General features: G+C 37.3%; 1 protein-coding gene across 6 annotated transcripts in view; it reads right to left on the reverse strand.

Annotated features, from left to right (window-relative positions):
* The window catches only part of SULF2 (sulfatase 2), a 91,471-nt gene that overhangs the window by 30,967 nt on the left and 40,163 nt on the right, over positions 1–20,341 (reverse strand). For all 6 annotated transcript variants that reach the window (XM_033074902.2, XM_033074905.2, XM_033074903.2 and 3 more), the window contains exons 3-7: positions 17,802–18,041; positions 13,248–13,399; positions 9,791–9,960; positions 5,436–5,586; positions 3,361–3,536 (exon numbers count right to left, since the gene is read on the reverse strand). In XM_033074902.2, the coding sequence (XP_032930793.1) occupies positions 3,361–3,536; positions 5,436–5,586; positions 9,791–9,960; positions 13,248–13,399; positions 17,802–18,041 (889 nt within the window). The remainder of the gene's footprint in view (positions 1–3,360; positions 3,537–5,435; positions 5,587–9,790; positions 9,961–13,247; positions 13,400–17,801; positions 18,042–20,341) is intronic.

Raw genomic sequence — 20,341 nt, forward strand, 5'->3', positions numbered from 1 at the left:
TAAAAAACATTGGAAAAACTGTTTGGGTGTCTTACAGAATCAAAATGTCTGACAAATATCCTGATGTCTTTCTTAAATAGCAGATTTGGCAGATAGCCCATGCTTTACCTGTTTCAAAATCAAGTATAGAAATGAGTACCTCAGTTCCTATTACAGTAGGCATGTTCTGAAGAGAATATGAGAAATGTATTGCTATGCATTAGTAACAACTAAAAGTGCCTGCTAATTTACAGTATGAGACAGAACAAGAAAGGAATGAAGAAAAAAGCAGAACAGGGGAACAGTTATGAAGAAAAAAAAATGGAGAGAAAATAACAGCTTGAACTAAAACAATCTTTCGAAAGGCACAAGTTTGCATAAACTTACAAAGAGCCATCCTCTGGTACTTTGCACAGTATGGCAAACACTCCTCAGCCACTAGTTAACAGTACATGAGTTAAAACTGACTTCAAATACATGAGTTAAAACTGACTTCAAATTTGGATACAGTACTGGCATCGACTCCCAAGTAGTCAGACAACTTCTATCCCTTAACCCACTGAACTGTCACAGCTAAATATGAGCATCTAGTTCTGATATATGAACTCATATCCATCCAGCCCAGGATGTAGCAGCTAAATGAATGCCCAAAATTTTGAATCATGTGACTTGGTTTTACTATAGGTCCACTTTTGCAGAAATGTTTTCCATTTATGTTCAAGAACCATAGAGCATCCTGAGTTGGGAAGTACCTACAAGGATCTCCGAGTCCAGCTCATGGCCTTGCACAAGCCTGGATAGCCACAAGAATCCCAAATTGTGCCTGGAAGCATTGTCCAAAATGCTTCTTGAGCTCTGGTGGGTTCAGTGACATGACTGTTTCCCTTGGCAACCCAACCATCCTCTGTGAGAAGAGCATTCTCCTAATACCCAACCCAAACCTCCCCTGTCAGAACTTCATGCTATTGCCTTGAGTCCTCCCACTAGTCACCAGAGAAAAGGTGCTGCTGCCTACTGTTTTGTTTCCCCTCACACAGAAGTTGTATACTGCTATGGGCTCTTCCCTCAGCCTCTTTTTCTCCAGGCTGGAAAAGCCAAGTGACCTCAGTTGTACCTCACAAGACTTCAAATCCTTCAGCATCTTCGTAGCCTCCTTTGGATGTTCTCTAAATAGCTTTATATCCTTCCAATACTGTGGTGCCCCAAACTGTCCCCAGAACTCAAAGTGAGGCTGCCTCAGTGCTGAGCAGAGCAAGACAATCTTACCTGGCCAGCAATGCTGGGCCTGATGCTCCCCAGGATACAGCTGGCCCTTCTGATGCCAGGGCACTGCTGGCTCATATTCCACATTCTGCTGTCCAGGACTCCCAGATCCCTTTCCACAGTTGCTCTGCAGCCTCTCTCCCCCCAGCCTAGCTGTATCTCCTGTATCTCCTATCAGGTTTATCCTGGAGCCTGAACACTTACTTCCCCCATGTATTTTAAGTTGGGTGTGCAATTACTCACAATATTACATATAGGAATACTGTCGATCAGTTGTTGAAAGGCTATTGCCTTTCATTACTTCTTTGAAAAAACAAGGATTAAAAATCAAGAAAGGCCCTCAACTTAAAAATAAGGGGAAAAAATGAGCATACTGCCACACAGTGTTGTGCAGCATTAAGCATATAGAATCACTGTGTTACAACGTGCAGGCACAAAGGAAGCACGGGACCAGATGGGCTGCAATACATGTTAGTGCAGAATTCCATCTCAAAATACAGGACAGAAGAAAGTTGCTAAAGTCACATTATTTAATGAGATACTATTTAAAAATTACGACATCTTTGAGAGGGTAAGCAAACACCACTGACAAGAGCCTGATCTTAATTACTAATAATTATGATGTAGCATATTTGGTAACAGAAATGAGCGGATAGTAATGCCTTGCTACTGTGATCGCTATTAAAATTTCCCTGGTATCAAAAGGGAGTCATGACAATTATTCTGCTGGAAAAACATAAGGTTCACACAAAACATGGATGACTGAAGTTCTACCATTTAAAGAAAATAAGACTGAGATGGAAGATCAACTTATTATGTGATGTATTCCCTCTCCAAAGTGTTTTATCCTGCTCTTCCTATTCACTCTTACTGTGACAGGCTCTGTTCTGCTAAGGTTCTGTCAGGTTGACTATTTCAATTGTAATAGAAACATGTTTTCATCTTCAGAAGTCTTCAAAAAATAAAATTCAGTGGGAAGGTTTCAGAGTTTTTATGGATATCTGGGTGTAAAGATCCTTGAACTACAGTAGATACAGTGTGGTTGGTCTCTAGCCTTACATGTTGCAGAAGCACTAGCTCAGTCATTTCAGCGTGTTAGCATTGACTCTCCAGGAAGGCCAAAAACTGCAGCCAAAGGGAAAGAGAGTAGGTTTTTAGAAGGCTGAAATTCTGCTGCAGACAAAACTCTTCCAGTGTTGTGGTAATATGTTTAATCGCAAATGAGGAATCCCTCCCTGCTCTTAGAGAATATTGTTTTTTCTCACATTTACAACTGCTGAAAATAAATCAGAAACAGTGCAAAATCTACAGAATTTAACATTCTTCTGCCTTCAGATAATGTGAAACAGTGAATTTAACCAGCATATGGAATGAGATGTTTTCAATAACTATTTGTTATCATATCTCACACTAGATCCATTCCTCTGTTGTAAAGAAAAAATTGTGTATGTTAATTACGCTAAAACATGCACACTGATATAAATATTAGGCAGCAATCTATGGCACTCTGTCCAAAATAATTAGCTAAGTGCATGTATTTGCTATCTGAAATAATTGCTTAGAAAGTGTATTTGCTTAATTTTTTAGTTGATCAAAGTTACCATTTTAATTAACAGTTATAGTCTGCATGCTTGTGTGCATCCAACAAACAGCCCTAACCATGTAGTCTCAAAGAATGAGCCAAATAGAATATTTTGTGGGTGATAATATACGAACTGGTCTTTATAAACTGAAACAAGTGACTCCAATGTTCAGCAATAATTATCTGCATTATACAGTATATTTTAAAACTTTAAAGTGACCGTTATGTCTATAATTTGCACTCTTCAAAAGAATGCAAGCATTTCCTACATTGGACAAAATTCAAAGGGATTTTTCAACTATATCCACAAAAGAGTAGGGTTTGTGCTGCACATCCATGCAAGCAAAAAGGCAGTGGCCTTGAGTTTGTTATACCATCCTGTGCTATCAGTTCTGCTTTCTGAAGAGACATTTTTCTGCCAGAGAGAAGCAGCATGGGTAGAACTTTGTGCCTCCATTTGGCTGCCAGGTCAATACAACTAGAGATGGGAACATGAAATTTTCAGGTCAAAACACACACAAAAACAAACAACTTACAAGGACCCAGCCTCCACATTTGGTCCTCGGACATAGAAAGGAACTCTGATATCAAACTCATATGGCATGGACTTCCCTTTCACCAGCCCAAACTGCCCAATATGATAACCATGGTCTGCTGTGTATATTAGATACGTATTTTCCAGTTCTCCTGTTTCAGCCAACATATTGTAAATCTGAAAAAAAGCAAAACAAAATATGAAATTTATTCCACTGAGTAGCTCTACGTGTAGAATGCTGGAGATCACCTTCTGCCTGTGTGCAACACAAAAATAACAACAGCTAAGGATGGCACTGGGTTATCAATCTGAATAATACATAATCACATTTAAATTTTACTAACTGAATATTGTGGCTATTACAAGACAAAATTCTGTTTGAAGGTAAAACACATTAGCATCCATTTCAAAAATGTTTGTGTTCAGCATTTTGCATGAGAGCTGTCAAGACAGTACTAAACACATGCAGTAACAGATAAAAGTTTCAAGGTGTAATTTTGAAATTTTCTCTCAATTTTTATCTCATTCTTGCAGCAAGTAGTTTTAAGAAAATGACAGCCCTCTGAATTTCACATGTATTCAGGCAGCACTCAACAACCCTGCCTTCAGACAAATGACTCCCCATTATGCAGAATATCTGCAAAATATCTTCCAGATAAAAATTGCTGAGTCATACTCTCTCACTAGGGAGAGTTACGAGATTTAAATGTGAATGCTTCTACTGATTTACATAAGAAACTATGTGAAAGGTACCAACTTGAGCATCATAGATCAATTTTTATGTGACATTTTCCCTTGAGAATGGTGAGGAGGCGGTGGGATACCAGCAAAGTGGTGCTTCACACAGGTGCAAAACATCAGCACAGGAAAAAAAACTGTTGTTGTATTGGGTTTGGGAGTTTATTTTTTGATTCTTTTTCAGGTTGTTTTGTTCGCTGGTTTGGCTTTTTTCAGTTTTTGTTTTGGAGGTTTTTTGTTTGGTTTTTTTTGGGGGGATTGTTATTTTCTTGTTTGTTTTGGTTTTTCTGAGTGTATGAGGTTTTTTGTTGTTTTTTCTTTTTAATTTGGAAAGACTATTAACACATATAATTCAGTAGAAAAAGAATGAGCTAATTTGGTAATTAAAACTAAAAACCAATCTAACTGATTTTGCCTGCAGTGAATCCACCCAAAGTGAAACCCTTTTTTTTACTTAACAGAAAATCCAAACTGCGCAGTACAATCACCAATTTCCACTAATGATGTTATCTGATCCATCTACACTGCTTCATTAACATGAAGCAGAGATCATATTTGCCTAAATCAGTAATGATACTAGTAACAAGCTTATGCAACAATATCTAGATAATCTCATTTTTGCCTTAGAGGATTCCTCTAATTTTATGTTCTACCTCTTTTAAATAAGAATGTCAAAAGATAAGAAGAAAAATTGCAACATCTTTAAACCTGAAAAACCATTCTTTTTCAGTATACTGTTTAGGGAATCCAGGTATTTTGTTGAAGACACATGGTTTGCATTAGGAAATCTCATTATTATATGATGACAATTTTAAAAGTACCAATCTACGTATTTATTTACTTCCAGCATTTAACGTCCTGGGATGGGTTTACCCTGGGGTCATTCCAGTTAGGACTCCTGTATCATCACTTTTTGCTGCTGTTTTCTTCTTCTCTCAGAAGCTCAATGTTACAGGATCAAAATAGACACACATTTAGGTAGTTACTCCCAACAGGTTGTAGGATGACTTTTTCTTTATCAGAGGATTCATTTTTTGGAATTATGATGTGTAGTTTTTCTGGCAATCTGTTTCTCTTTCCCTTTATCAGTAGTGTTTCTGTGACCAGAAATCAGCTTGTTCACACCACCCAACTACCTGTCTTTAGGAGATGAGAAACCTTACACATTGAATAAAGAGACAAAATGATCAGAGGTGAGAGAATTACACACTATTAAAACACTCCTCCTCCTTGTTTCTCTCCTATCTTCGTATGAAGGACAATGTGGAGTTTAACTCAAGAAACCGGCACCTGTTTAGCCAAAAAACAAAACAAAAGTGACTTGACTATTAATCTTACCATCTCCACAGAGTCATCCACAGACATGAGTGTTTGCAGGCGCTTTCTCTGTAGCATGTTAGTGAACTCCATGTGTATAGGTTTCATGGGACCAGTATACCTCATTATCCAGTGCTTGTCTGGGTTTGGAGCATAATTGTAACTTGGAGTACTATGGAATAGAGAGAAAAGCCACAATGTTTTAGCCAAGTAGAAAAAAGTCATAGTAATTAATATTAATTTCTATTTGATCAACACTATAGGAAGTACTATCTGAGGTGCATAAGAAAATATTAAGATTACTCTTGAAACGTCTACTTACAGGTTCTGAAACATGGGAAAACAAAAACCACTCTGGGGGGAATAAAACCTATGAAAATATTAAACGAACCTTATCTTTCCAGTGGTTTCAGACTAACAAGTATACATTTCAAGGCCAAGAGACTTACCCTCAGAAGTCTTAACTCTACAAGTATGATCACAAGGAAGCATGTATTACAGAGTTTCTGCTCATGCAATTGCTTCGTTTTCACTCTGCCCACATCAGCACCAAATACTACATCTGGTGCAAGTTGTTTAAAAAAACTACAGAACTTGCTGTAAAGGTTCTACTATGTTCTTTAACAGCTTTTAAGAGTACAGCATGACTAGTTACTGGAATATTTTCACACTTATACAACAGAAGACCACAGGCACTCAGCCTACTAGTGTCCAATTGCATGTAAGTTGCAGAAGTGGACACACAACTGGATTTTAAAGACCTGTGAAGAAAAGTGGGATGAGGAAATAGGGCTGTATTCTGAAGACTCATTCCAGCTACCTACTCACTTGCTTAAAGTCCCTGAAAAATCCCAAGAACCTGGTTCAATGTCCCCCTGGAATCACACTGTCCCTCCAAGTTCTCATGGTCATGTGACATAATTAAAGTGATGAGGAAAATACTGTCCATAGTTTCACATGATTGGAAGCTACAGCAATCACTTTTCTATGCATAATTATATCACTTCAGTTTAGCTGAATCTAAATAAAAGATTTATTTTACCACCATGACATCAACTCTCTGCATCACCAACTCACCAAATGTTATTACCATAGCTTACATTTGCAAGAAATACTGTTCTTATGTGCTATATTTATTCCTTGTCACTTCAGATTAAAGACCACATTTTACAATTTCTTCACATCACGGCTCATACATAGAGTCTAAAACATTAAAAACTACTTTTCCTACATAATTTGGTTAGGCTTCCTTTTCTCATTCAAAGCAATAAATTCAGTCTATGCAAATGCACAAACTGAGAGAGTGACACAGTAACTCAGGAAAAAACATCAAATATACATTTACTTTCCTCTTAGCAAAACAGAATTTCCTGATAAATTCCTATTTGGGAAATTTCTACTTTTGTTTTTGTATAGACAACAGAGCAGCAAGCTAAGCTATTAAGCTAAAAAATAACGTAAGTTGAAACTTCTCATCAAAATACTGCATATCTAATGCATCTCTGAATATGACAGTCTTGTGAGATTTAATATAAATATTAAACTAATAGCTTCTGTTAGATGCTATGTGAAAAATGTGCATAGGTGGCAAGGAGAGGCTTCTTCATACAAGGAGGAAAGGGCTGGTGCCTATTCTGTCTGCATTGTTAATAATCTCTTGAATTTCAAAATGTTACTGTGGTTGAAATAATGACATTGCCTTTTTGAAAATGTTGACAGTTATGGAAACCGTTGCTATGTGATGTCCAAAATGAATCAAAAATGCTTTGCAAAAACCTTTTCTGCTTACTTTGTGACCTCCTGGCTGATTTGAAACGTCCCACTACTTAGTCCAAACAAAGCCCACAATTTTCTTTGATTACTACAAATGTAACCCTTTAATCCTTAACAGATTTGTCTGCCTTTTAGGAAAAATACAAAAATTAATTAATTCCTAGAAGTTGAGACAACTTCTTTGAATGAGAAGGGAAGCCCCAGACGTATTGCAATTGACCTTGAAGAAGACGGTAAAATGCACCCTCTATTGAGGTAACATTTCTGATCACTGTTAAACTGCCTAGCTGCCACATTCTCTACAGCTCAAAATATAGGCAGCAATAAAGGAAAACCACATAGCTGAGAGATTTGTTCTGTGAGTAATTTTCAAACAAGACAAGACTGCAGATGCACATGGAAAGGAGCTCTATAGAATGAGATGGAGAGTCTGCAGTATAGGGCAGAATGGTCACACCAGCCAGAACATGGTACAAAATCAAGACAATAGCATTAATTGGTCACACAAGTACATACAAGAGCTCAGAAGCAATGCAGCACCCTGACTGAAATCCATACCACTGGCTTTTAGCTATTACTAGCCATGCCACATGATGAAGTATGTGCATCAGTCAATGCCAAGCACTACCATCCCGCTTTCCCTTAGCTCTTCTTTTCCACAGAATCCACTCACAGACTTCACCAGCGCTGCCACAGGAAAACGTGGAGGGTCATAACACATGGTGTAGTGCCTTCTGCTTTGGGGACTAGACAAAGACTTTGTTCAGGGTATTGCTTACTGCTTTAGGGCAATTTGTAACTGTTCACCAGCATTCTGATCCTTCCTTACAATGTCCACGTGACAATGAAACAGTAAGAACAGACTGAAACCCTTTATCAGTGACAGATTTATCTGTCACTGAGATCACCTGAAATCTGGGAACAAGAGGAAAAATGGAAATAGAGAACTAATTTGCATCATTCCCTTACTGTATGCACATGTTTTGCACTTTTACATTTACTCTTAAACACAGGCCAATGAAAACTCTGGCAGGTTACTATCATCATCATCATCGTTATTGTTATGCAGTGCTTAGAAAATTTATTTAGAAGACAACTGCTAATTTCTTTGTGCGAGATGTACATAAAATCCTGCTTTACATTCATATCCAAAAGAAAAACACGGTTCCTTAATCTACCAGGATAATTTCTTTTTTTACAAACAAAACTTCTTTTCACAAAGTGATACTTCCTGTGTAATTGTTATCAATGTAAGAAAAGTCACCTAAAATTTTAAAAAAAGTGTAATTACATATAATTATGAAGATAAACCTAATTTGTGTGAACAATAAAATTTAAAGTACTAGCAAAAGAAAAACAGATGTATATAGTCTGTATTTTTCATTGCTCCAATCCCTCCTTTTTCATTCAGCTAGGAAGTAAATTGCTACAGAATGTTGCATGAGAATCATCTCTGAGATCCAAATGCCTTCCAAAGGAACCTAATAAAATTAAGGTCAATACTGGATATAAGCCATGAGAAGTTGCTCATTGGGCATTTCTGTAATTTTCATTTCAAAGAAAATGAAAGAGCATAAAATGGCAAACAAACAAGAAACACTTCTTTGCGGTATATCTGTGCCACAGATTCTCTTGGACACAGCAGGAAACAATGAAATATATAATTCTACCTTATGCAATAACCAGACAATAGAACAAAAGAAGCTTTTTCTCTCAGACTCTATTTTAAATACAACAAAAAAGCTCAAATGGCTTTCACCGGACTTTCGGCTAGGCCTGAGGAGCTTTGGCCACCAACTGACAATTATTTCCACTAGCTCCCAGCTCCCCCACAAACCCAAAGTAAAACAGAATTCCTCTTAAAAGGGGAGGGGGAAGGGGTAACATATAGGAAGAAAGTTACAGATGTTGAACATCAAGTAAGGCATGAAGCCAGCTGCTACAAAACTATAGGAATGTTTTCATTTGCGTCAAGGGGTGATTTGGGAGAAGCATTCATTTTACCTCCATGTGAGGAGATACCTGTAATGCAGCATTAAGACCGGTACATGCAAAATGTCTCTATGCTATAGAAAAGAAACATCTCAACATGGAGAGAACATGTTCCTTCAGGAACCTGGTGATACTGCTTTTGGGATCTGTTCAAGACATTGCATTGGATCATGTACAGACACAGCAGCTCATTCAGAAATGATGCTGGTGCTGCACATGCTGTGTACTATAGACTAGAAGTAAGGACAAGGAGACAGAGTTTCTTCCCCCGAAGAGATTATAGCCCAAGAACCAGATTTTGATCACCCTACTCAGAATAAAAAGTTCTTTACTTTCCAAATAGATTGTAACAATGAACAATGAATTCAACATTAATCTTCCCATTTATCTCAATGAGCTACCATTCTGAGTTCTAGATGCAGTAGCCATTCTCAAGATGCTTGTACTAGTCTGAAGAGGTACCCAAAAAAAAATCTGGAAACTCTTCTTACATATTTGTGACAAAAGTTATGCCAAGAGTACTACAAAGAAAACATTGTTACCCCTGAGGTACCCAGAACTTCCATATTCCAGAACCTGAAAATCAATCAATGGTTTTGCTTTTTCCTTACATGTGTTCTGAGGCATTAGGAAAGAGTTGTGAGTACTGAGGGGCTGAATCTTCAGGACCATGAGGAGCAGCATGGCTTATAACCATCAGTACAGGCCTGTGAGGATACATCTTCTTTGATAGTCTAAAGAAGGTAATACTGTCATTGGTAATCAGATCAGTCAGATAATCCTGCAAGTAGAAGCAAAAGTATAATGAGACACTTGAAAAGGGATTTCAAACTTGGGGGGCAATAGGAAGGAGAGATCTGAGGTATCACAAGAAATAAGACAAAAGAAGCTACTTCACTTAGAATGGTACAAGGAGGAAGTAAGTTACAGATGTTAAAAACTCAAAAATCTAGAACCAAATAATTCTTTCTTCACTGCCTAGAAATGCAAAAACCAACAACTTCTAGATTTTTCTCAATGGTACTAAAGGAGATCAAACAGTACCCTTTCTTCCTAAAGTGGGTAACTACATTATGAAAAACACAATACTAAATGCAATGACCAGGTATGAATTAAAAAACAAAACAACAGTGTTAGTATCTTCAAGGCGTATAGTCCAACTTCACATCATAAAAATACCTTGAGAATCCAAATGGCTCAATGTTCTTTGTTTTTAACCTTCTTCTGAACCAGAAATCACTAGTATGAGGAGATGGTGGGCTAACTGAACCAAAGACTTCATTCAATATTACAGTGACAATCTGATAGAGAAATAGCACTACCACTTATATTGTTGAGAATTAAGAAAACTTCATGCAGAAGAGTTGGACTATCTCTATATTTTCTAAGAAGTATCATTATCATTCTTATGATATTTGGAAGAGCTACAGGGATTGAAGACAGCATTTTTAATGACAAGCCATGCTTTCCCTTAGGTGCTTCCCAGGAAACACTACAAATATAAATAAAAACACGAGTAGGATATGAAACTGCACCTTAAAAAACCCCAAATAACTGCCGTGTCCCAGCAGATTGTAAAATCAGACATAACATTTCCCTCTGGTCACACCAACAAGTGGTACAGACTGGATTGCATCTCCTTTTGAGTACAGTTTTCTGTCCACACTTAAGACACTTGTCCTTGGTCTGAGAAGTCAGATTGTCATTCAAAGAAAGCCTTTTCCATTGACTATATGCACTTTCCCCCAAGGTGTTTCTTGTAGATGCCAGAACAAGACTGACAAAGTCTCCATTTATAATTTTACACACAGGTCCTAACACATGACATGACTGTTACAAAACTGCCATGATTATGACTGTTACTGATGGCATTTTCACTCTAAATAAACATTAAATGAAGGACTTCCAATCGTAAAAGTACGCAGGGGAAGGGAAAATGTACTAAAGCAGAACTGACTTCTGAACGTGCTTTCAATGCCTGAGACAATATTCATAGTTGAGACAGAATACTTAAGTAGTCTCAAAAATGCACTGCCATTATTCTTCATCATGCTGCCTTTTCAAGCTGGTCAATCACTTTAAGCGTGCAACTCATCTTTGATTTAGCCATTAGAAGAATACAGTTCTCCAACTTAATTTTAACAATACAGATTTCTACATGCTCAAAGTGAAAATTACTGCAAACCCAGCATTTACCAAGCCAAAAGACCAAAGAGAAATATTTCACTGAACTGATTTCTTAAGGATTTATTTTAAAGGTCCATATTACAGAGGTTGTACTTGTACAAAGTTAAAAATAATATAAAAAAATGTTGACAGAAACTGAAAAAGAAAAATCAAAGTAGAAAACATCCTGCAAGAAAATCTGAAATTATTTCATCTTCAGAAGAGTTTAGCAGTAATTTCAGAGGACAGAATAATCAGCGGGATTTTTTTCTAGTTTTCCACTGGCACATAATTAATATTAACCATGTTAAATAGATAGGACTGAAAAAAAAAATCATCTGATTATACTGGTCATTGCTGGAAAATCACGTTTCCAGCAACAAAAACGGCAGGACAGAAAGAGAAAGAGTCTTCAGCTTCTGTTTGCTCATTTGAACTCCAGTGTTAACATCAACCAGTGCTGTTGTTCTGCACACCATCTGTTTTTAACTGTAGCTGAATTATGCACAAATATGAAGACTATAAGAAGTTGGTACTTTCACCATCCTTATTTTTTATTTATTACCAAACTCTGAAAGAAAAACTAAAACAAGTAAAAACGTAAACATTTTCAAGTCTTGCATACACAAAACAGAACTGAAGGTACTGGAACATAAAGCCCCCTGTTGGCTCTTTGGTACAATGGAGATGGAGAACAGCGCCTATGAAATCACTTGACTGACACTGTTCCACTCAAGACATATTTCCATCATAACGTTTCAGTACATAGCTGAAAAGATCAACTCTGTCATTCTTCATAGATCAGAAGGAAAATAGAAGATAAATAATTCTGTACACTAGTTTGTCCCTTCCCCTTAGCAGCTCTTGATGGAAAAGGTAACCCTAGAAGACTGTGAAGTTTTGTCTCTCAGTACAAAAGTACAATCAATTATAAAAGGCAAATAGGGCAAAGGAAAGCGGAAATCCCAGACAGGAAATCCCAGACATCAACCTTTTAAAGGAGAACTGACCGTGAACACTATGCTAATGAAAAACAAATAGGAAGGCAGGATTTGCAATCAATAAGAAAAAATGAACAAAACGTGTTAAACAAATATACATTACAAATCACTCCAGAGTGAGTCAACTTCCTTGGCTATACACTAAAACTAGAGCAGTTCATGGACAGATTTAATTGCCATCATACTTCAGAGTTACTTCTGCCTACCTTAGGACTTCAGTAAAGCTGGTTCCTCTGGAAAGGAACATTTTTAGCTGAAATAAACATATTCCTGACTGCAACCAGGTATTGAGCTGTAACATGTCAGATGAGGAAAAAACTGCCATTTGACAATGACTATGAAGTATTTTTCTAAGTTTGGTCAGGATGGAAGACCCTTGAAAGGATAATAAAAACATATGCATATGTATGCACAGAAATACAAATGTAATAATTAAATTCTCCACTCATTCAGAATTATCATAAATTGTACCAAGATTCTGTGAATATCCCATAATATGATGGCTGTGAAAGATGTTCTTTAAAAGGGGGGGTCTAGCTGGAGGGAAATGGATTCTTATCTCATTAATGCTTGTGTAACTCCACCGCCACAGTAATTATTGTACAAAGCACATAAATAGTTAACATGAAGCACTGAAGCATTGAAGTCTACTTTCGCATCTTCAGCTTGTAATATGTAATACAGTCCCAGAACAGTGTACTCGTTTACACTGTTAGTAACAACGTTATCAGTAACAAAATCCTCCCAGAATGGAAGGTAGAAATATCCCAACATTACTGTTACTGGTTGTAGATAATGTCACGTGTAGCAGCTTTCCAGTACAAAAAGAGACTGAAACCCTAAAGCGCAGTTTTATGTGGTCATGTCCAAATGTTAATAGAAATAAATCAACAGGACCTACCCTGGAGTAGTCATATCCATGCTTCTCCTTCACTCCATTTCTACAGAGAGTGTAGTTGTAAAATCGAGAATTTTTAAGTAATCCAACCCATTCTTTCCAACCAGGAGGCACATAGGAGCCATTGTACTCATTAAGGTACTTTCCAAAGAAAGCTAGGGGTAGAAAAAGCAGAAGCGTAGTAAGAAGGCATAACAGAAACACCACAGTTAAACAAATTCATTCCTTTCTGCTTTTCCTTAAAATAACTTTGTTCTCTCCATTACAACAGATCTAAGTTCTGAGTCTTAATCTTGCCTCAGGTTCTTTTTATTTATATCTCCATAAGGCAGATATTTTGATTTACAACCTATGTACAGGAGAAACTGGACCAGAATTACAGTTATACTTTCTTTTTCAGTGCCTGATATATTTGGAGTCAGACCACACATTCCTCTTCCCAGACTCTTCTCTTCATATCCTTCATGCTGCTGAGCTGCATCTATCCACCTATTAGTGTCCCATGAAACTGAGTTTACTACCATGAGTGTGAAATTGAAACTCATATTTTAAGATATTAACACTCTGCATTTAAAAATTAATGCTGTGCATTAGGTATTTTGAAAATGTATCTAGAGAGTGCTCTTCTGACCTATTTCAACAGACAATTTTCCAGATATTAATTTGGGTTTTGAGCATGAGACTTAATTACACATAAAGATTTGTTTATGTCTCTAAAATCTTTTACTTCTGTATCTGATTCCAGTTTTCCCCAGCTCAAAGTCAAACATTTGCCCAAACCCTTAGTATAGTGATGGAATGGGGGGAGAGAGGGAACACTTCTGTCCTTTTTTCCGATGCATATGTAGCAAAAATTACTTATAACACATTTTGTCCCGAGAGACAATCAGAGGAAAACAGATGAGAAAGTATGGAACAACCAGCTCTCCAGGTTCAAAATACACGATTGGTGCGAAATGGTATTTTATTAATTCTTTGTGTAATTCAAGTATGGGTTGAGCACCACAAAGAGATAACCGACACATTACCACAAAAGTAACAGCTTTTCCCTTTGTTAATACGTTCATTTCACTGAATAGGGTTAGGTGTGCTACAGGGTGCCGCTTAACAGGAATGAGGAGGGGAAATTAGTCAAAATGTGTATTGCATTTGCTGCATACTGAGCCACGTTCAGCCCTAACATAAATTAAGGGAACTCTCAGAAGAATCACGGAAGCAAGTGTCCTCTGGCCAGTTGCAATTGACCCACCATCCCTAGTTCTTTTGAATTTCTTCTTTCTAGTTCTTTTCACTTCCTGACTGCAGAGAAGGTTGACAAAATACTCTAGAATCAGTCATCAATTTAAGACCTCATCATTCAGCCAGCTGGATGAACAGAAAAGAGAAGTTTTCCTCACTAAGTAAGGTCAAAACAAACTTTTAATCTGTATTCCAATACAATACCTTGGTATTTGTTCCTGTAGGACCAAAGTATGCAACAACGCATTGTGCAGTTTAAAACCCATCTTACAGAAAGATGCATACGTTCATAGAAAACAGATCCTTATAAACATTTACACAGGAATGCTTGGCAGAGAACTGCCTTTCAGAAATGTTTGTCACAGGATCTCTTTGTTTCTTTTCCATTCTAGTCATGTCCTGCTCTAGGCTGAAGTACCAGTATCCACTATTTTAAGATAGTCATGATTCATATGTAGCTTACAGTGACTTTTCTAAAGATTATTTAAGTAAACCAATTCAGCTGATGAATCGAACTGTCCTTCTTCACCAATTTCCCACATTATGCTATAGGAGAAGATATTGAGATGGGGAGTTCCAGTTGTGGGAAGGTTTCATAGCTACATAACAAGAACACGTGTTGCTATTCAGGACACTGGCAGTTTTGAAGTTGTGGGAGCCATTAATGCAGAACACAACGTACTTGCAATGCTTACTGCCTCAATGGCTTCCCTTGTAGAAAGAAAACCCACCCTCTGTATTCTCATGATATTTAACTGATCGACATAAAATGACTGCAAGCCTGTGCATGACAGTCAAAACCCTGGCTGTTACAGCCAAAGACTGAACTTCCCTTAAGTTCAGCCTCTCTGTTCTTTCAAGGACAGTGCCTAAAAAAGTTGGTCAAGCTTTTCAAAGTGCCAAAGTTAAAAATATAAAACTGACAACCAAAGTTGAAACCAAAGAAACAATCAGGGGAAAGAGACACCTTTTCCATCTCCTATTTTTCCCCTGCAACTTGTGCAAGAAAAACTTGCACCACACTGCTCCCTCCTGCCCGCATATGACTTAGCACGTTCCCAAAGGTGTCAGCAGCAGCACAAGTCTCTATAGATCCCAGCCACAAATGCCACTACCTCAGAGAACACACTACAGTGCAGAAAAACTGATACCCAAAAGAAACATCTTTTGCAACAGAAAAAAACACAGGGAAATCACAATGGATAGAGAAGTGGCAAAGGAGATGTGAAACCAGCAGCAAAGAAAAACAGATGGAAGCCATGAAGTGGAGTAGAAGAGTACAATTTCTGCCTTCAAGACTACACAAAAGAGAAAAGAGGAGAGATAAAACACAGGTAGATGGCCTGGGTTATGAATTGATTAAAAAGGTTTCTCACTCCAAGGGTGTGAACCGAAATATAAAAGCAAGCCTCAAAAAGCTTTACTCCTCCTTGCCTCTTTTTCTACTCCTTAAAAAACCCCAAAAATAAACAAACAAAAAACCCACCCAAACCAACAAACCAACCAACCACACTGAAACCAAGGAATTAAGAAGCTAAACTGTACATCTGCAGGGTAAACCAGTACTACCAAAGGACCGCAAAAATAAAAAATAAAAACCCACAAATTAATTCCACATCTTCCTCTGTCCACTGTAGTCATGTTCCAGGAGGATTCTTCATTTCAGAGAAACTTTATTCATAATCTTCAAAATATTCTTCTTAGCAGGTTTCTTTTGAAACTTGAGAAACTGAGAAGACAGGTTCTCAAGTACAATCTCCTGCTGTTTCTGAAGCAGGTAAAGCTAATTCATCTTGGTGGGGGTGTAGGGGACGAAGAAAAAAAAAGGTTTAAAATACTTATTATGGCTGACATCCTTGATAGTGGATAACTCCAGACTTTAACTGGAGAACAGAAATGAATTATGGCAATTTCCATTTAAATTTGCATAACAACATGTCACACTTAACTACATGAATGAGGATCTCATTTTCACCTAACACTCACTTTGTACCTGTAAAAATCCTATTTCTATTTGTTCCAGGAAATTCAGTTTCCAAATTAAGAGAGGTAGACTGAAAATGTAATATAGGTTGACTAAGATCTTGGGCCTTAATTTAAACATGAAGTTAATAAAAGAAAATATAAGACATATAAACACCAGGACACTTACAATAGCTGTGTAAGCTAGTAAAAATTGCAGGATATTGACACAGAGCCACTGAACATAAAAAGTATTACAACAGACAAAGCTCAGTAAACACAAATCAAATAATCTGTGAAGAATAAAACATTAACCTTGGTTTGGTTACTCATATGCTCATCGGTATTGGTGCCAGGCAATGATAAACTGAGGGAAACAGTAAGCAATTAATAAGGTATGTGCACTTTCCCTAGTTTATTTCTTTCCAGATTAATTTAGGTCTTCATTTTAGAAAAACAAAACAAGGAAATCACTTATTTAAGACCAAGACTTTGAAGTAATAATACACAAAATTCAAGTGAATAGAGAGAAAATAATGATCTTGTAACAATTAATATTCAAGGCTTCTATTAGTTTCTGAAAACAGCGAACAACTATGAATTCAAGGGAAAAAATGCATACTACTAATAATGAGTATAATACAACACTGCAGTACATATACACTATAAATGACATTAAAAGAACCAGGTTGATGACTGTTACTCATCCTAACAAAAGGCATTAGCAAGAAACGTAACAAAACCACTTCACAGGCAAGGACCTAAACCTGCTGTCAGGGGGAAGCAAGACGGAATCAGGTGTGAAACATAGGTTACATGTTTTCTGAAATCCTTTCTACGTAATACTTGTTCCTGAGGAGCACACGTGCAAAGAAGGTAATTTCTTTCTCAGGAGTAAATTTCATCTTGCTGATTATTCCTGAACACCTTTCCGGAAATTGATTGTCTAGAGAAATCACACCAGCTGACCGCCTCAAAGCACAATTTGCTTAATATATCAGTTTTATGAAAAAAGTCAAAACACTAATTCCTTTTCACAGCATCTTTCTTGGGTGTTCTGCACACTTGAGGTAATTGTAGGCCATATTCTAGGTTTGCTAGGCCTTCAATTCAAGCATGCACAGTATTTTATTCCTACCTTCTGAAAAACAGGACTCTTGGGTTTTTTGCTGGCTATTTGTAAATAGAAAGTTCCCTAAGTGAAAATACAAGGAAGCCAAACCAACACCAAGACTTAAGTTCTAGCATTATACACGGCAGCAGTCAAGAAGAAATTAGAATTAAAATATCATATACATTAGGCTCTGTACTAGTAAGTCTAAGGAAGTTTTCAGATGGACCCAGCCTTGATCTTACCTGTCCTGTACCCTGTATTGTTCAGGTACACTGCAAAGGTGCGTATTTCATGCTGAGCCTGCCAGGATGGAGAAGAACAGTTCTCATTGTTAGTGTAAGTGTTGTGGTTGTGGACATACTTCCCCGTGAGGATAGAGGAGCGGGATGGGCAGCACATGGGCGTTGTCACAAAGGCATTGATGAAATGAGCTCCTCCTTGTTCCATGATACGTCTTGTCTTATTCATCACTTGCATAGAACCTGAAAGAGGGAAAACATTTCAGAAGTTGTTTCAGTCACAAGAGGTCAGATGTTAAATTAGAGTCCAGCAGGAAGCACAAGTAGTAAGGGCATTGTAATCTCTGAGTGAACCCAAATCCAGAGAGATTATTCGTTCTGCCTCAGTGAAGTTCTTCATCATTTCAATAAGGACTAAATACTGAATCCTAGGTGAAGATTTGACTCGAGCATGTTGACACTGATCATAATGCTTCTTTCATTTCTCTCTCTCTAAATTCAAGATTTACAACCGTAACTATCTGCAGCATCTCTGCATCCCTTCTGGAGCTGCTAGTACTGTTCCAGCAGTTGAGGATGAAAAGCACTTTATGCAGCAACCCTGACCAAAGCTTGCATACTCTGTCAGCGTTATTTAATCTTTGGTTTCACAAGAAACCTGATGCACTACCTTCTATTCCAGCCTTATTCAAAAGGCTGAGGGTTGTAACCACAGAATCGTATCGTCTGGAAGACTATTTAGTCTAAACTACTGCTCAAGAAGAGTTGTCCTATTCCCTAATGTGAGGTATTAGGAAGTATTGATTTCTGTGATTGTCACTGAACCAAAGACACCAAAAAGCTCTCATAATAATTTCCATAACAAGTTCACTGAGTCCTACCTTTCTGCTTCATCCATTCTGGTAACAGTCTTACTATCTACATCTTCTTAGGCTTGATTCTGCAGAATCAGATTTTCAGATGACTACTTGGGGCAGCTAACACAATGTTTTATATAACCATTATCTAAAAATAAATAAGCAAGGAACTTGGATAAACTGGGGTAACATGAATAAAAGTCTTTTTGACAACAATTACTGAATGCCACAGTGCTGCCAAATGACAGCACTGACAGACTAGGTTTTGGTCAAAGACTGGATCTTTACCATAGACATCCACCTAGCTAAATCTGAATCCGTATCAGTGCTCTTACTAAACCCAGAAATACCAAGAATCAGAGAATCACGAAATTTAATTTCCCTCCTCTTATCAGTGCCTAATAGTTAAAATTGCATCAGAACAAGTTAGAACAAACTTTCTTGATCTAGGAAGAATTCCATTTTTCTAAAGAATTTGTCATGGTACCTTGTCAACAGGATAACCTTGCAAAGGTGATTAAACCTGTTCATCACCAACTCTCCCTTCTTGTTATGAGCAGAGAAAGCCAACTGACAACATGGAGAGGAAGGGACGGGCTCATGCTAGAATAGGGTTGGTGTTAACTTGCCCAAGGCTGAGTTGGATTAACAGCTCAGCTTTAATCAATGCATCCTACAACCATCTGGCACAAACTACATTGCTTCTGTCAATAATGGATTTATGTTTCTTCTAAACTCCTTATGCAGGGATTTTATTATGCAAGTGCAACAGTAAATTGATTGATGCAGAGCACATTGATACAACCAGGAATCAAAACCTAGAGGGAAAACGGTCATGAGCCACATACAAAATCTGACTCTGGCACCATGAAGGAAGATTAATTGCTACGTTATTTACCTAAAAACTGTCATGGCATTAGCTTGACAGCATTTTGTTGGAATGAGTATTAAATAAATTTTAAAAAATTATAAACTGTGCATTTCTCAGGTCAGAGCACGTTACACCACTTCGTGACAAGAACCAAGGTAGGTTATTGCACTGCCCCCTTAGAACTTCCTAAGCTTCACATATCAAAAAGGAGTTTCTGAAGAAAGAAAGATTTTACTTGTTTATTTCTATAATAGCTGTGGATTAAGTGTTAGTGCTTAAAGGTACTAAGAACACAGTTAACAATTATAACAGCTAATTATACATTATGTGAGCCTGAAAACTGTGCATGTTTTCTCTGTGCTGTCTTATGAGCTAGTCAAACATAGACAGACAGTCTGAAAGAGTGTTTTGTCATCCCGATATTGAAATACAATTTAAAAATCCCTTTAAAATGACAGAAGCATCTGTGCATAAATAACAGTATATGTTAAGACTCCCCTTGGGGACAGTAAGCTTCTTTAATAAAAGAAGTTGTACTAATGTAATGACAACACCCTTTATATCACCAGCCTTTAATGCAAAAACATATGATCTAATCTGCTTCTCCAGCTTAAGAGGTAATACAGAGACACAGGGCATTGCAAGATAAAAATCCAGTATACTCTTCTGCATAACCTTAAATAAGCTAGCTTTAAATATTTTAAACAGCATTAAACCAGTCAATCAAAACTTATTTTCTTCAATTTGCCTCCAATACACAGACATCCATTCTCTGTCAGACTGCTTATGTGTCAATCAGCAGCTGGAATGTCACC

Source organism: Catharus ustulatus, chromosome 17 (genome assembly GCF_009819885.2).
Source record: "Catharus ustulatus isolate bCatUst1 chromosome 17, bCatUst1.pri.v2, whole genome shotgun sequence".
In the NCBI taxonomy this organism is placed as follows: domain Eukaryota; kingdom Metazoa; phylum Chordata; class Aves; order Passeriformes; family Turdidae; genus Catharus; species Catharus ustulatus.